Source organism: Trachurus japonicus, unplaced genomic scaffold (genome assembly GCF_045865225.1).
Source record: "Trachurus japonicus isolate A0001 unplaced genomic scaffold, Traja_1.0 AP030635.1".
NCBI lineage: Eukaryota > Metazoa > Chordata > Actinopteri > Carangiformes > Carangidae > Trachurus > Trachurus japonicus.
Genome location: NW_028220768.1, coordinates 25,701 through 38,449, shown reverse-complemented (window position 1 = coordinate 38,449; position 12,749 = coordinate 25,701). Strand labels below are relative to the sequence as shown.

The 12,749-nt window shown below is 46.9% G+C and overlaps 1 protein-coding gene across 1 annotated transcript; it reads right to left on the bottom strand.

Annotated features, from left to right (window-relative positions):
* Positions 1–1,002: 1,002 nt before the first annotated feature.
* LOC146960175 (disintegrin and metalloproteinase domain-containing protein 17-like) lies at positions 1,003–11,299 on the bottom strand. The gene is made up of 4 exons (XM_085772555.1): positions 11,137–11,299; positions 10,768–10,824; positions 1,276–1,470; positions 1,003–1,200 (listed from the first exon to the last, which is right to left on the bottom strand). Exons 1-4 carry the CDS (start codon positions 11,293–11,295, stop codon positions 1,003–1,005), a joined length of 609 nt encoding a protein of 202 aa, XP_085628681.1. The 5' UTR covers positions 11,296–11,299.
* Between the last annotated feature and the right edge of the window lie 1,450 nt (positions 11,300–12,749).

Here is a 12,749-nt window from a genome sequence, read left to right as displayed (position 1 = left end):
TCAGAAGACGAGTTGGTCTGAGTTTGTACGGTGGCTGGCGGGGACCAATCGGAGCTTTAGCGACATTTTATTGGACGAATAAAAGTATTGAACAGATGATCGATCACCACAGTTAAACACAGTTTGATTGTGGAAGCAACATCTGATCTGAGCACCGTTCAATCAGCACCAACGACGGTTTGATACCTGGAGAAGGTTCGATACCCAGCAGCGGCCCCTCGCTGCCACAGCTTCAACAGGACAATATGTTAGTTCGAGTCACTAAAGGACGTTAAAGAGACGCGGAGAGGACGGACGGAGCAGCGATTTGAAACCACGGTCTGACCACACAGGACGACGACTGGAAGGAGACGTTTTGTTTCTTTTTCTTTTTCTTATTATAATTAGGGATCAACTGATATGGTTTTATCAGGGTCGATACTGATACCGATTATTAGTAATCAAGGAAACCGATATTTAACCGATATTCATTTGCAGTAAAAATGAAAACTTTGGTGTCAGAATTTAAAAATAACACACCAGGGATCAGACTGAATACAGTCAACAGTTTGTTTCTGTTTTGTTCACTGTGAAAACCTTTGGGACATTGTTAAACAGCCAAGAGAGACGGCTTCGTTAGAGCCAAAGGAGTGCGTTTATGCGTTTAAAAATACATTTATTTTATTGGTTACCGGTGAAAAAAAACGGCCGATATCGATTATCAAAAAAAAAAAGGGAAATATCGGTCGATAATCGGTTGAACTCTGATTGTAATTAAATTCATTAAGAACGTTTTTCTGATTGAATGTGTCTCGATGTGACCAGACTGAGATCTGCTGCAGCAACAAAGCGTCAGTGCGGCGGCTTCAGGACGGAGCCGCTTTAAGAAAATAAAAAATAAAAAAAGTCGTAAAAGTTTGTGAAACCAGCACAGGAGGAGGACGTGAGCGGGACAAACCGGGCACCGTCCGTCCCGTCCGTCCCGTCCCGTCCCGTCCCGTCCGTCCCGTCCCGTCCCGTCCCTCAGCACTGCGTCTCCTTGGTGTCGATCTGGTGTTGCCTCTGCAGCCGGAACATCAGCGCCTTCTCGCTGCGACTCACCGCGCTCGTCTCCGTCAGGTCCTCGAAGGAGCGCCGCCGCTGCTCCGAGCGCTGCGCCGGGCGGCCGAACGCCTCCTGCAGCGCCTCCTCGTCCAGGTGGGAGTCGAAGCTCGGGTCCTCCTGGATGGTGGCCATGCGGGGGGAGTCCAGAGGAGGAGGAGGAGGGGGAGGGGGAGGAGGGGGAGGGGCCGCCACCGCAGGAGGAGGAGGAGGATGGTGAGGAAGATGACAGCAGGAGTCTGGACCGGGGCCGAAGCCGAAGCCGGAGACCGGCGGCGTGCTGGTCTGCTGCGGACCGGACGGCTGGAAGCGCAGGTTGGTGGTCGGGAAGGTCGGAGGCTTGAAGATCCGGACGGACGCGGACTCCAGGCTGCTCAGGAGCTCGGCATTCTGGGAAAATGAACAGAGTCAGTTGAGTTTGATGGTTAAAGACCCCCTCCCATGAAAATCGTGTTTTTCGTGCTTTTCACATGTTCCTGTGGCATTTTTCTTGTGTTAGAGCACATATCAGCAGAAAAGGAAGTGCAAAATTGCATTTCAGAGTTTTTCTGCCTTCAAACTGCTGTGAACCAATGGCAGACGCAAACTGGCAGTTTCAGGGAGACTGGAGCTGACGTGTCACAGCTCCAGGGGAGGGCACTAGTGCTACAAGCTCCCGCCCCGCTCTGCATCTGGCCCAGAGGTGAAAGACTTGGCAGCTCGGTGGAGCTGTCAAGGTGTAACAGGTATAGCTCACCTGGTAGAGCAGCTTGCACCGTGAGCAAGGACTGTGTTCCAGTCTGGGGTCGATTCCCAGTGTGGAGTTTTACGCTAAATGCACTGAATCTGTAATTGTACAATGTCCAGCTGTCAGCGAGCGGGGGGGTGGGGTGCGAGGAGGTGGCTGGGCGGGTGCAGAGCAGCGCAGTCTCCGCCCACCCTCCAGAGGCGCATTGCTAATGAGCTGCTGGTTTTAAAATGACCAAAAAGGGGGAGGGGGACTTTAAAGATGAACTCTCTTTGTCTCTAACCCTCCTCTCCTCCATGTGCGTTTGTTTTCAACAACAAAGCTGGTGAGAAATCAATCCATGGAGCGGTGGATAAGGTTATTTATCATCTACCATGTTACCATGTGTGTATTTGTGTAGTCTTATCTGTCATAAACAAGGACGCAGCAACACGCCTCCCTGGAACTAGTTACAAGTCATTGATTTAACCAGCACTAGGACTCTGGAGCTGGTTAATTAAGGGACAAATGCTGCATAGTTCCTCTGTAAAGGAGAAGACTTTTAGATTTTTTATTTTTTTAAGTATATTTTTTGGCTTTTCATGCCTTTATTAGATAGGACAGTTGAGAGTGTGACAGGAAATGGGAGGCAGAGAGGGGGGGAATGACACGCAGGATAGGGCCGTCCGATGCAGGACTCGAACCGGGGCCGCCTGCACCGAGGACTATAGCCTCTACACACGGGGCGGGTGCTCTGCCAACTCAGCTAAACACCACCCCGACTTTTAGATTTTTTAATGTTCAACTGACGTCAACATGTCGACCTCCTCTCTCAGTCAGATCTCAGAGGGAACTGTGATGTGTTCAAGTGTCTAAATTCATCTTAAAACCCCCAAAATATGGGGCGGCATTTAGCTCACTGGGTAGAGCTGCCGCCCCATGTTGAGGCTCAGTCCTCGGATCAGGCAGCCCCAGTTCGAGTCCGGCGTCGGACGGCCCTTTCCTGCGTGTCATTCCCCCCCTCTCTGCCTCCCCATTTCCTGTCTCTCTCTCGACTGCACTATCAATTAAAGGCAATAAAAGCCCAAAAAATATACTTAAAAAAAAGAAAACAAAAAAACAAAACAAAATATTCACTTTACAAAAGCCACCGCTCCTTTGTTCCCTCTTCATCCACATCAGGTCTCAACATCTTAATGAGTCTGAATGTTCAGGAACCAAATACAGTGAAAATATAATTGCATTCTAATTATATAAACAAAATATTAAATCCTTCAGAGGAAATGTTTGAAGTTTTTAAAAATAATTTTTCTTACGAATGACATTTCAATTCCTACCAATTCAGTGTTATTAGTCATTATTGTTAGTCATTAACGTTATAGGAGCTGAATGTGTTTGGTTGTGTTCTAAGGTTTCTGGTGTAATTCACTCAGTGTGTGTGTGGGGTCGCTGTGCTGTCACCTGGGGAGCTCAGGTGCATATAGGTGGCATTGTTCACTTCCTTTGTCGGGTTTTGACCCGGAAGGGCAAATGGTTTTTGACCGCTGTGGCGCGGAGGCGCTTCATGCCGCTGTTTTGTTTGTTTTGCTTATTTTCTTTGTTTATGGACAATGCACAGCAATAAACCTGTGTTTGCAACTCGAGGAACAGCGTGGACATTCATTCAATGCGGTGAGGACGGAGGCCGAGGTGAGGCGTGTCAACCAGGTTATTCCGGAGTTAGAAACCTCAGTAGCTCTAGTATCAGACTGAGCTCCTTTAATATTAGTCAAAAACCTGCACCAGTTGGAACTTTGTGGGACAATCCGGCACGTTTGGTACGAACCGGAGGTGAGCGCAAGACGAGTGGAGCTTCTGGAAGCGGTTTGGACATCGAGGGGGTTTGGAGAGCGTCTACCGTGGACGTGGAGACGCTGGAGCCGCTGGAGCCGAGGTGCTGAGGCGGAGCTGGCTGTTGTGGAGCATCGGACCACCGGAGCACGGGAGCACGGGATCACCGCACGGCGCCCAACGCACGGAGCGGAGGTATGTGTAGCGCTACACCGGTAAATGGCCATTCAAATTGTGTGCACACATAGCCGGGCATAAACCCAATGCATTGGTCGCCGAAGCGGGGGGAACGAACAATAAACTTTGCGTCGGTTCTTTTGTTTTGCTGCGGACTGTTAATCAACTGACTATTCATGATGGAGAAGCGCGATGCTACGTCGGACATAATTAATGTTGCCGGGTCTAACGTGCAAACAGTTAATAAATCCAGTAGTGTGGCTGGCGGTGTTGAAATACAAACTCAAAAACGAGTGGTTAAACTCACTGCAAAGGCGCTTGCCAATGAATTAGACAGGTTACAATCTATCAGAAAAGCTAAGTTAAATAAAGCAGCCACCATAAGAAATTCAATACAAGGTTTGATGAGAAAGCATGATAAAACAAAGGTACAGGATGCTCTTGGTGAATTGTTTGAAGTCTGTTATGAAGTAAAAAATATGCATAACAATCTGTTGGGTTTGTTGCCACATGAGGAAAAGGCAAAACATGAAATATGGTTTAAGGCAAAAAATGTTGCCTATTAATGAGTGTATTGCAAACACAAAAATGTGGGTATCATGTGATGAAGGTAATGCAAATCAAAATGGTAATGTTGTGGATGACATCAATCCAAACGACAGTGTTTCAAATATTAGTAAACGCTCAAGCCATAGGAGCCGTAACAGTGCAAGGTCAAGTACTGCATCCTCTGCAGCAATAAAGGCAGAGGCAGAAAAGGCAGCACTTGTTGCTCTGGCTGCAGCTTTAAAGGAAAAGCATGCCTTGGAGGAGCAGGAACAGCAGCTGAAGAGGAAAAGAGAGCAGCTGGATCTGGAAGCTGAAATAGCTGCATCTGCTGCTAAGCTGGCTGTTTTACAGGCTTCAGAGCGGAGAAGTTGTTCTCAAGCACACAGCAATGGCATGAATTCCTATTTGGAGAAGGAGAAAAAAGGACTGGAAAAGTCTGCCAACGCATTAAACCCTATGGCAAAAGAGTACCATCCTGTTGCATGGAAATCAACACAACAAAATGAGTCAAAATGGTCACTACCACTCAACAAAACCCTATTAAAGGATGTGCGACCCAAGGAAACTGAACAATGGGTTCAAGCTGCTTCAATACATCAGCACAGCCAAAATGAACAGCAACATGTAAATATATCTGGAACTTCACTGCATTTTCAACATCAGTCATCAACTACTCCACCTACATACCATCACCACAGCAACCAAAGGCCACCTGACATACTTACCATCATGCAAAGGCAAAATGAAATAACAGCAGCTCTGGTACAGCAACAGCATATGATGTCACTGCCACCAAGAGATATTCCCACATTTGAAGGGGACCCTCTCCACTACAGGGCATTCATCAAAGCCTTTGAGCAAGGAGTTGAGGAAAAGGCAGGAAAAGCGGATTGTTTGTACTATCTGGAACAGTTCACAAGAGGACAGCCACGTGAATTGGTGCGCAGCTGTCAACATATGGCTCCAGAGCGTGGCTACGCAGTGGCAAAGGAACTTCTCCAGAAACATTTTGGAAATCAGTACAAAATCGCAAGTGCTTATATGGAAAAGGCTTTGGGCTGGCAAACAATCAAATCTGAGGACGTGAAATCATTGCAAGCCTATGCCTTATTTCTACGTGGATGCTGCAATGTAATGGAAGAGCTTCAGTACATGCAGGAACTGGATATGCCAGTAAATATAAGAGCCATTGTGTCCAAACTGCCATTCAAAATGAGGGAACAATGGAGGACTAAAGCTCATGACATAATGGAGACAACCAACCACCCAGCTTGCTTCATTAATATGGTCATGTTTATTGAGCGTCGTGTCAGGATTCTGTCTGACCCTTTGTTTGGGGAGATACAGGAGTCATCTGGTGTTGCTGGGATAAAGACTGTCACTGGGTTTAAAGCACAACCTAGAAACAAAATGAAAGGAAACGTTGTGGCCACCACGGTAACATCTATGGAAGTGCCTGAGAAAATTAAAGAGCCTACCTCTGGTCCAGAAAAAGCTGAATGCCTTTGTTGTGCTCGTGGCCACTCTTTGGAGGACTGCAAACAGTTCAAGGGAAAGAAGCACAAGGAAAAGATTGAGATTCTGAGGAGAAAGGGGGTTTGTTTTGCATGTTTATGTGTGGGACACATGAGCCGTGAGTGTGAAAGCCGCTTGACATGTAAAATATGTAGTCAAACCCATCCCACTGTGCTTCATATTAAAAGGCAACGAGCCCCGGAACAGTTTGAAACATCTCACCAGGCAACTTCACTTAAAACATGTGGACATACAGGGGCCGGTAAGGACCGGTGCGTGTTATCCATCCTGCCTGTGAAGGTCAAAAGTGCAAAGGGAAACCACATAATAAAAACCTATGCCTTTTTGGACCCAGGAAGTTCGGCTACATTCTGCTCAGAACATCTAATGCGGAAGCTGAACGTCACAGGGAGAAAAACCAACTTCCTGTTGAGCACGATGGGGCAGAAAACAGTGGTTCCAGCATACTCTTTAACTGGTTTGGAGGTATCTAATCTGGACAGCAATGACTTTCATATTCTCCCAGAGGTTCTCACACAAGAAAAAATGCCAGTTAATGTTAATAACATGGTAACATCTGAAGAACTGGCAAAGTGGCCATATTTGTCCAAGGTGAACATCCCAAACATAAAAGCAAATGTCGACCTGTTAATTGGAACCAACGCTCCCAAGATATTGGAACCTTGGGAGGTCATTAACAGTAGCGGGAATGGCCCATATGCTATAAAGACAGTGCTTGGGTGGGTTGTTAACGGACCACTGAATGGAAACAGTGGGGCTTCAGAGGTGGAGCTACCCTTGGCAATGGTGAACAGGATCTCTGTATGTAAGCTTGAAGAAATGCTGGTCAAGCAGTACAGTCATGAGTTTAATGAGAAGACCACAAAGGAGAAGGAAATGTCCAGAGAAGACCATAGGTTTCTGGAAATCATGGAGCACTCAGCAGTACTTAAGGAGGGAAGGTATTGTCTGAAGCTTCCATATAAGAACAAAGAGGTCTGTCTACCTAATAACTTTGCAGTGGCTAAGCAAAGGATACAGGGTTTGAGGAGAAAATTCCTGAACAACAAGCACTTGCATGAGGAATATGCTGGTTACATGAACACGCTCATCAGTAAAAACTATGCAGAGCAAGTGCCGCAGCAACAGTTGCATGGTGAAAGGGGTAAGGTGTGGTACATCCCTCACCATGGTGTTCACCATCCGAAGAAAGGATCTCTCCGTGTAGTGTTTGATTGTGGAGCCACATTTCAAGGAGCATCTTTGAACAGTGAATTGTTACCAGGTCCCAACCTCACCAGCTCATTGCTTGGAGTTCTTCTTCGTTTCAGGAATGAAGTGGTGGCATTCATGGGCGACATTCAAGCCATGTTTCACCAAGTTCTTCGCTTTCTTTGGTGGCCAGATGGTGACATCACTCAGGACCTCAGGGAGTATCGGATGACTGTACACCTGTTTGGCGCCGTGTCATCTCCTAGCTGTGCGAGTTATGCGCTGAGGAAAACTGCGGATGACAACCGGCCTGAGTTTGTGGATGAGGTGGTGCAGTCTGTGAAGCAGAATTTCTACGTTGACGACTGTTTAAAGAGCTCAGCCACCGAAGAAGAAGCAATCCAAATGATAAAAGACTTAACTGCTCTGTGTCAGAAGGGAAGCTTCATCTTGGAGAAATGGATAAGCAACAGTCGTGTTGTGTTGCAAGCCATCGCCGAGGAGCAAAGGACCAAGGACCTGAAGGAGTTAGATTTGGACCGAGACAACCTGCCAGTGGAAAGGGCTTTGGGTCTACTGTGGTGTGTGGAGACTGACTCTTTCAGGTTTAAGATGGAGATGAAACAACAGGCTCTCACCAGACGTGGTATGCTGTCAGTCACCAGCTCGGTGTATGATCCGTTGGGTTTTCTGGCCCCAGTCACCTTGCCTGCCAAAATGATGCAACAGGAGCTCTGTAGGAGAGGCTGTGGATGGGATGATGATCTGCCCAAGGACATCTTACCTCGTTGGAAAAGGTGGTTGGAGGACCTGGGCCAGCTGTCTGCTTTCAAAGTGGGAAGGTGCATCAAGTCGGTGGGGTTTGGAAGGATCAAGCATGCCCAGTTACATCACTTTGCCGATGCCAGTGAAGGTGGATACGGGACTGTAACATACATCCGTATGTTAAATCAGGAAAATAACATCCAGGTCACCTTCCTGCTCGGCAAAGCCAGGGTGACACCCCTGAAGGCTGTGACTATTCCCCGACTGGAGTTGACAGCAGCGGTCCTCGCAGTCAGAGTGGATTCATTGTTAAAGGCAGAGCTGGACGTCCAGGTGGAGGATTCAGTCTTTTGGACTGACAGTACGTCAGTTTTGAAGTACCTTAACAATGAGGACAGGCGCTTTCACACGTTCGTGGCCAACAGAATCTCGACCATCAGAGAAACATCTGAACCCTCACAATGGAGACATGTAGGTACCAAAGATAATCCAGCTGACGATGCTTCAAGGGGAATGAAGGTCGCTGAGTTTCTGAACAAAAACAGGTGGCTGGAAGGTCCTGCATTTCTTTGGAGACCTGAGGAGGACTGGCCTAGAACTGTGTTGGACGTCTCAGTGGACTCTGATGACCAGGAGGTCAGAAAGGAGGTAATAGTGAATAACATCAGTATGTGTGACATCTGCAGTCCTACGGACCAGCTCATTTCCTTCTTTTCTGACTGGAAGAGGCTTAAGACAGCTGTTGCCTGGATCCTGAGGTTGAAGGTCATGTTGTTGGCACAGAGTCGCAGGAAGAAACAGTTGGAGGCTTCTGTGGCTAACTGGCAGGAGAAAGGAGGTCGTGGCAGCTCAAGGAGGACTGAGAGGAAAAGAGTCACATCAACATACCTGAGTGGCACTCTGATGATGGATGATTTGCTGGGAGCAGAGGGTGCCATAATTCGTTATTGTCAGCGACAGAGGTTTGGTGAAGAAATGTCTGCTTTGTCATCTGGGAAAGCGTCAGTGAGTCGACAGAGTCCCATATACCGGCTGGACCCAGTTTTGGAGAATGGATTTCTGAGAGTTGGAGGAAGACTGAGCAGAGGAGCAATGCCCGAGGAAGCCAAGCATCCACTCATTCTCTCCAAGGAGCAGCACGTTTCCACACTCATCCTCAGGCATGTACACCAGAATCTCGGCCATGGTGGGCGGACTCACACACTGTCCAAGGTGAGGAGGAGATTTTGGATTACAAACGCCAATGCAGCCGTCAGGAAAGTAATTGGTGATTGCAGCTTTTGTAGGCGATATAATGGAAGAGCACTGGAACAAAAAATGGCTGACCTGCCAAGGATGAGAATCCTTCCTGATTTTCCACCATTTACCAACACAGGGGTGGATTATTTTGGTCCAGTTGAGGTGAGGAGAGGAAGATCAACCTGTAAGCGATATGGCGTTATATTTACCTGTATGGCGAGCAGGGCTGTCCATCTGGAGGTGGCTGTTTCACTCGACACCGATGCATGCATCAATGCTCTGCGGCGTTTTATCAGCAGAAGAGGGCAGGTGACGAGTCTAACATCAGACAATGGCACTAACTTCACTGGAGCAGACAGAGAGCTGAAGGAGGCGCTTGCTGCTGTGAATCAGGACAGGATTCAAGGAGCGCTGGCACAGGTTGGCATTCAGTGGAGCTTTAATCCGCCAGCAGGCTCACACCATGGTGGTGTGTGGGAACGGATGATCCGCCTTGTGAGAAGAGTGCTTAGTTCTGTTCTGCATCAGCAGAAGTTGGATGATGATGGACTCCATACAGTGTTCTGTGAAGCGGAGGCCATTTTAAACGATCGTCCTATCACCAAGCTCTCAGAGGATGCTAACGACCTGGAACCTCTCACGCCTAACCATCTTCTTCTCTTAAAGGGAAAACCAGCTTTGCCACCTGGAGCATTTGAACCCCATGATCTGTATGTGAGAAGGCGCTGGAGGCAAGTACAGTATCTCTCAGACCTTTTCTGGAAGAGATGGATACGGGAGTATTTGCCGTTGCTCCAAGAGAGGCAGAAGTGGAACGAAAAGAAGAGGAGTTTGAAAGCTGGAGATATTGTGGTGATCATGGATTCTTCAGCTCCACGTGGTTCATGGCCGCTTGGCAGGGTTTTGGAGGTTTTCCCTGATAAGCAAGGGCTTGTGCGTTCTGTGAGGTTGCAGACAAGGGCCAGCATTATTGAAAGGCCAGTGACAAAACTTTGTTTGGTACATGGAATATAGATTTATCGGTACTGTACTTTAATGTAACTGTATCAACACATTATTTGCTCCTGTCTTGTTGTATTTAAATTGTTATGTCGGTCTGCCATTAACAATTAGGGGCCGGTGTATAGGAGCTGAATGTGTTTGGTTGTGTTCTAAGGTTTCTGGTGTAATTCACTCAGTGTGTGTGTGGGGTCGCTGTGCTGTCACCTGGGGAGCTCAGGTGCATATAGGTGGCATTGTTCACTTCCTTTGTCGGGTTTTGACCCGGAAGGGCAAATGGTTTTTGACCGCTGTGGCGCGGAGGCGCTTCATGCCGCTGTTTTGTTTGTTTTGCTTATTTTCTTTGTTTATGGACAATGCACAGCAATAAACCTGTGTTTGCAACTCGAGGAACAGCGTGGACATTCATTCAATGCGGTGAGGACGGAGGCCGAGGTGAGGCGTGTCAACCAGGTTATTCCGGAGTTAGAAACCTCAGTAGCTCTAGTATCAGACTGAGCTCCTTTAATAAACGTAATTTAACCCATTTACTGTGTAATTTCTTTTACTTTGGCTACAAAGCCAGGTGGGTATCCTGCAGGTGATGATTCATATCAGACATACAGTATTTCCTCCTTTCGCTGCAATTTCATTGCATTAATTGTGAATAACAAGTAATTGTGACATCCCTAAAATACACACAATCAGATACTCACACTGGGGAAGAACAGAGACTTTGTGGTTTGCTCGTATTGTTTATCCAGCTTCTTGTCCTGAGAGAAGAAGATAAAGAAACTTTATTAATCCTGAAGGAGGTTGTTCACAGAAGAAAAGACAAAAGACAAGAGTAAACTAAACTAATCTCTGCACATCTTATAAAATATATATTTAAATGACTGTCCACCTGATCTATACAGACTAAAGACAGGAAAGACTTTATCATCTTCAGATTCTGTCTGTAGCACCTTAATCCCTTAATACTCATGAAAATACAGTGGTAATACATCTCTGTAACGCGTCAGTCAGACAGTGTGACTGACAGTGTGTAGTTTAGTTCCTGACAGAGACAGAACGGAGCGACTCACCACACAGTGGACCAGGATGCTGATAGGAACCCAGAAGAGCAGAGAGAACGCCACCACCGACCCCACGATGTTGTCGGCCAGAAACTTCCCAAACGTGTTGATGTCCAGTTTGTCGATGAAGTCCCACAGACGCTCCACCACGTCCTGCACCTGCTTCATGCACTTCCCCTGCAGGAGACACACACACACACACACACACACACACACAAGCTGTGTTTACACACATACACACACAAGCTTTGTTTACATGGAGCCAAATATTCAGATTAGATTCGGTTTAGAGTCCAAACTGAATGAAAATGCTCCATATAAACAGCTCAATCACAACAAACAAGCCCAAACCAAATCAAGTTTCATTCGGTTTCACAGAGGCAGAATAAACCTTTTCTTAAATCGATCAAAAGTATAAAACAATAAAATAAAATCATGTAAACAGTTGACCTGAAAGACTCATTCAGAAAGGATTCAATCAGAAAGAGGAAAAAGTCTCCATGTAAACCCACCTACACACACTCACATCCCGCTTGTCTTTAATGTGTTTTTTTTTTTTGGGGGGGGGGTTCCCCCTTTTACAAAGCATTTTATATAATAACACGTGAACATGGGGTGTTTTCTATTATAATAACACAAGGAAATAAATAATTAACCAAAAACTTAAAGCAGATAACAGCGGCACGGCCGTTTCGGCTAATGCTGTGTTCAAGGCAGGCTTTTGAAACCGTAAGTTACAGCTTCAAGTCACAACTACGACTTGGTAGCGTTCCAGGTAACCCGTAGCTCGTGTTTTTACCGTCCTGTTGTCTGTGAAAGTTCCCTATAACGGCCACTCGTAACTTCCGACCCGTGAACTCGTACCAGATCGAACTGGTATGACTTCACAGGAAGGAAAAACACAGTGATTGCTGACGGAAAATAGGACTATTTAGGACTTATATTAACAAAAACATTCCACTGATATCTGCTTTAAACAAAAGAGGGGCTTTTCAGGGAAATATACCTTTCCAATGCTTTCAGATGTCTTCAAATTTGGAATGAGTGTGATGTCATACCATTCATCAACAGATGGTTTAAGCCATTTCTTTGTGATTACACCTAAACTCAGTTCCAAATAAATAGTTTTCACACTCATAGTAGTTGAGCTAGAAGTTTGTCTTCAATGTGTTTTAAAGCTGCTGTGTGTGTGTGTGTGTGTGTGTGTGTGTGTGTGTGTTTCCACTCACCGCTCCGTCACAGAAGCCCACGGTGCAGGGTTTCCCTTTACGCAGGAACAGGAAGTTGCCCGTCTTGTCCTGGTGGGGGGCGCAGATGCCGCTGGTGCTCCGGCAGCAGACTCTGCACGACGCGTTGGTTTCTATAGAGACGAGAGGGAACAGATACAAGACTGAGACGGATGCATCATCATCATCATCACCACCACCACCACCTTGGTCTCACGCCGGTGTGGTCGTTACCGTTGCAGGCGCAGGGCTGCAGCTTCAGGACGGCCTGACAGAAAGGAACGCACTCCCCGTCCAGACACTCGCCGCTGTCCAGACACGCCGTCTTATCGGGAGCGTTTTCAGGAGGAGGACACTCGCTGCTGTTTTCTGTCACAACACACATAACAACACACA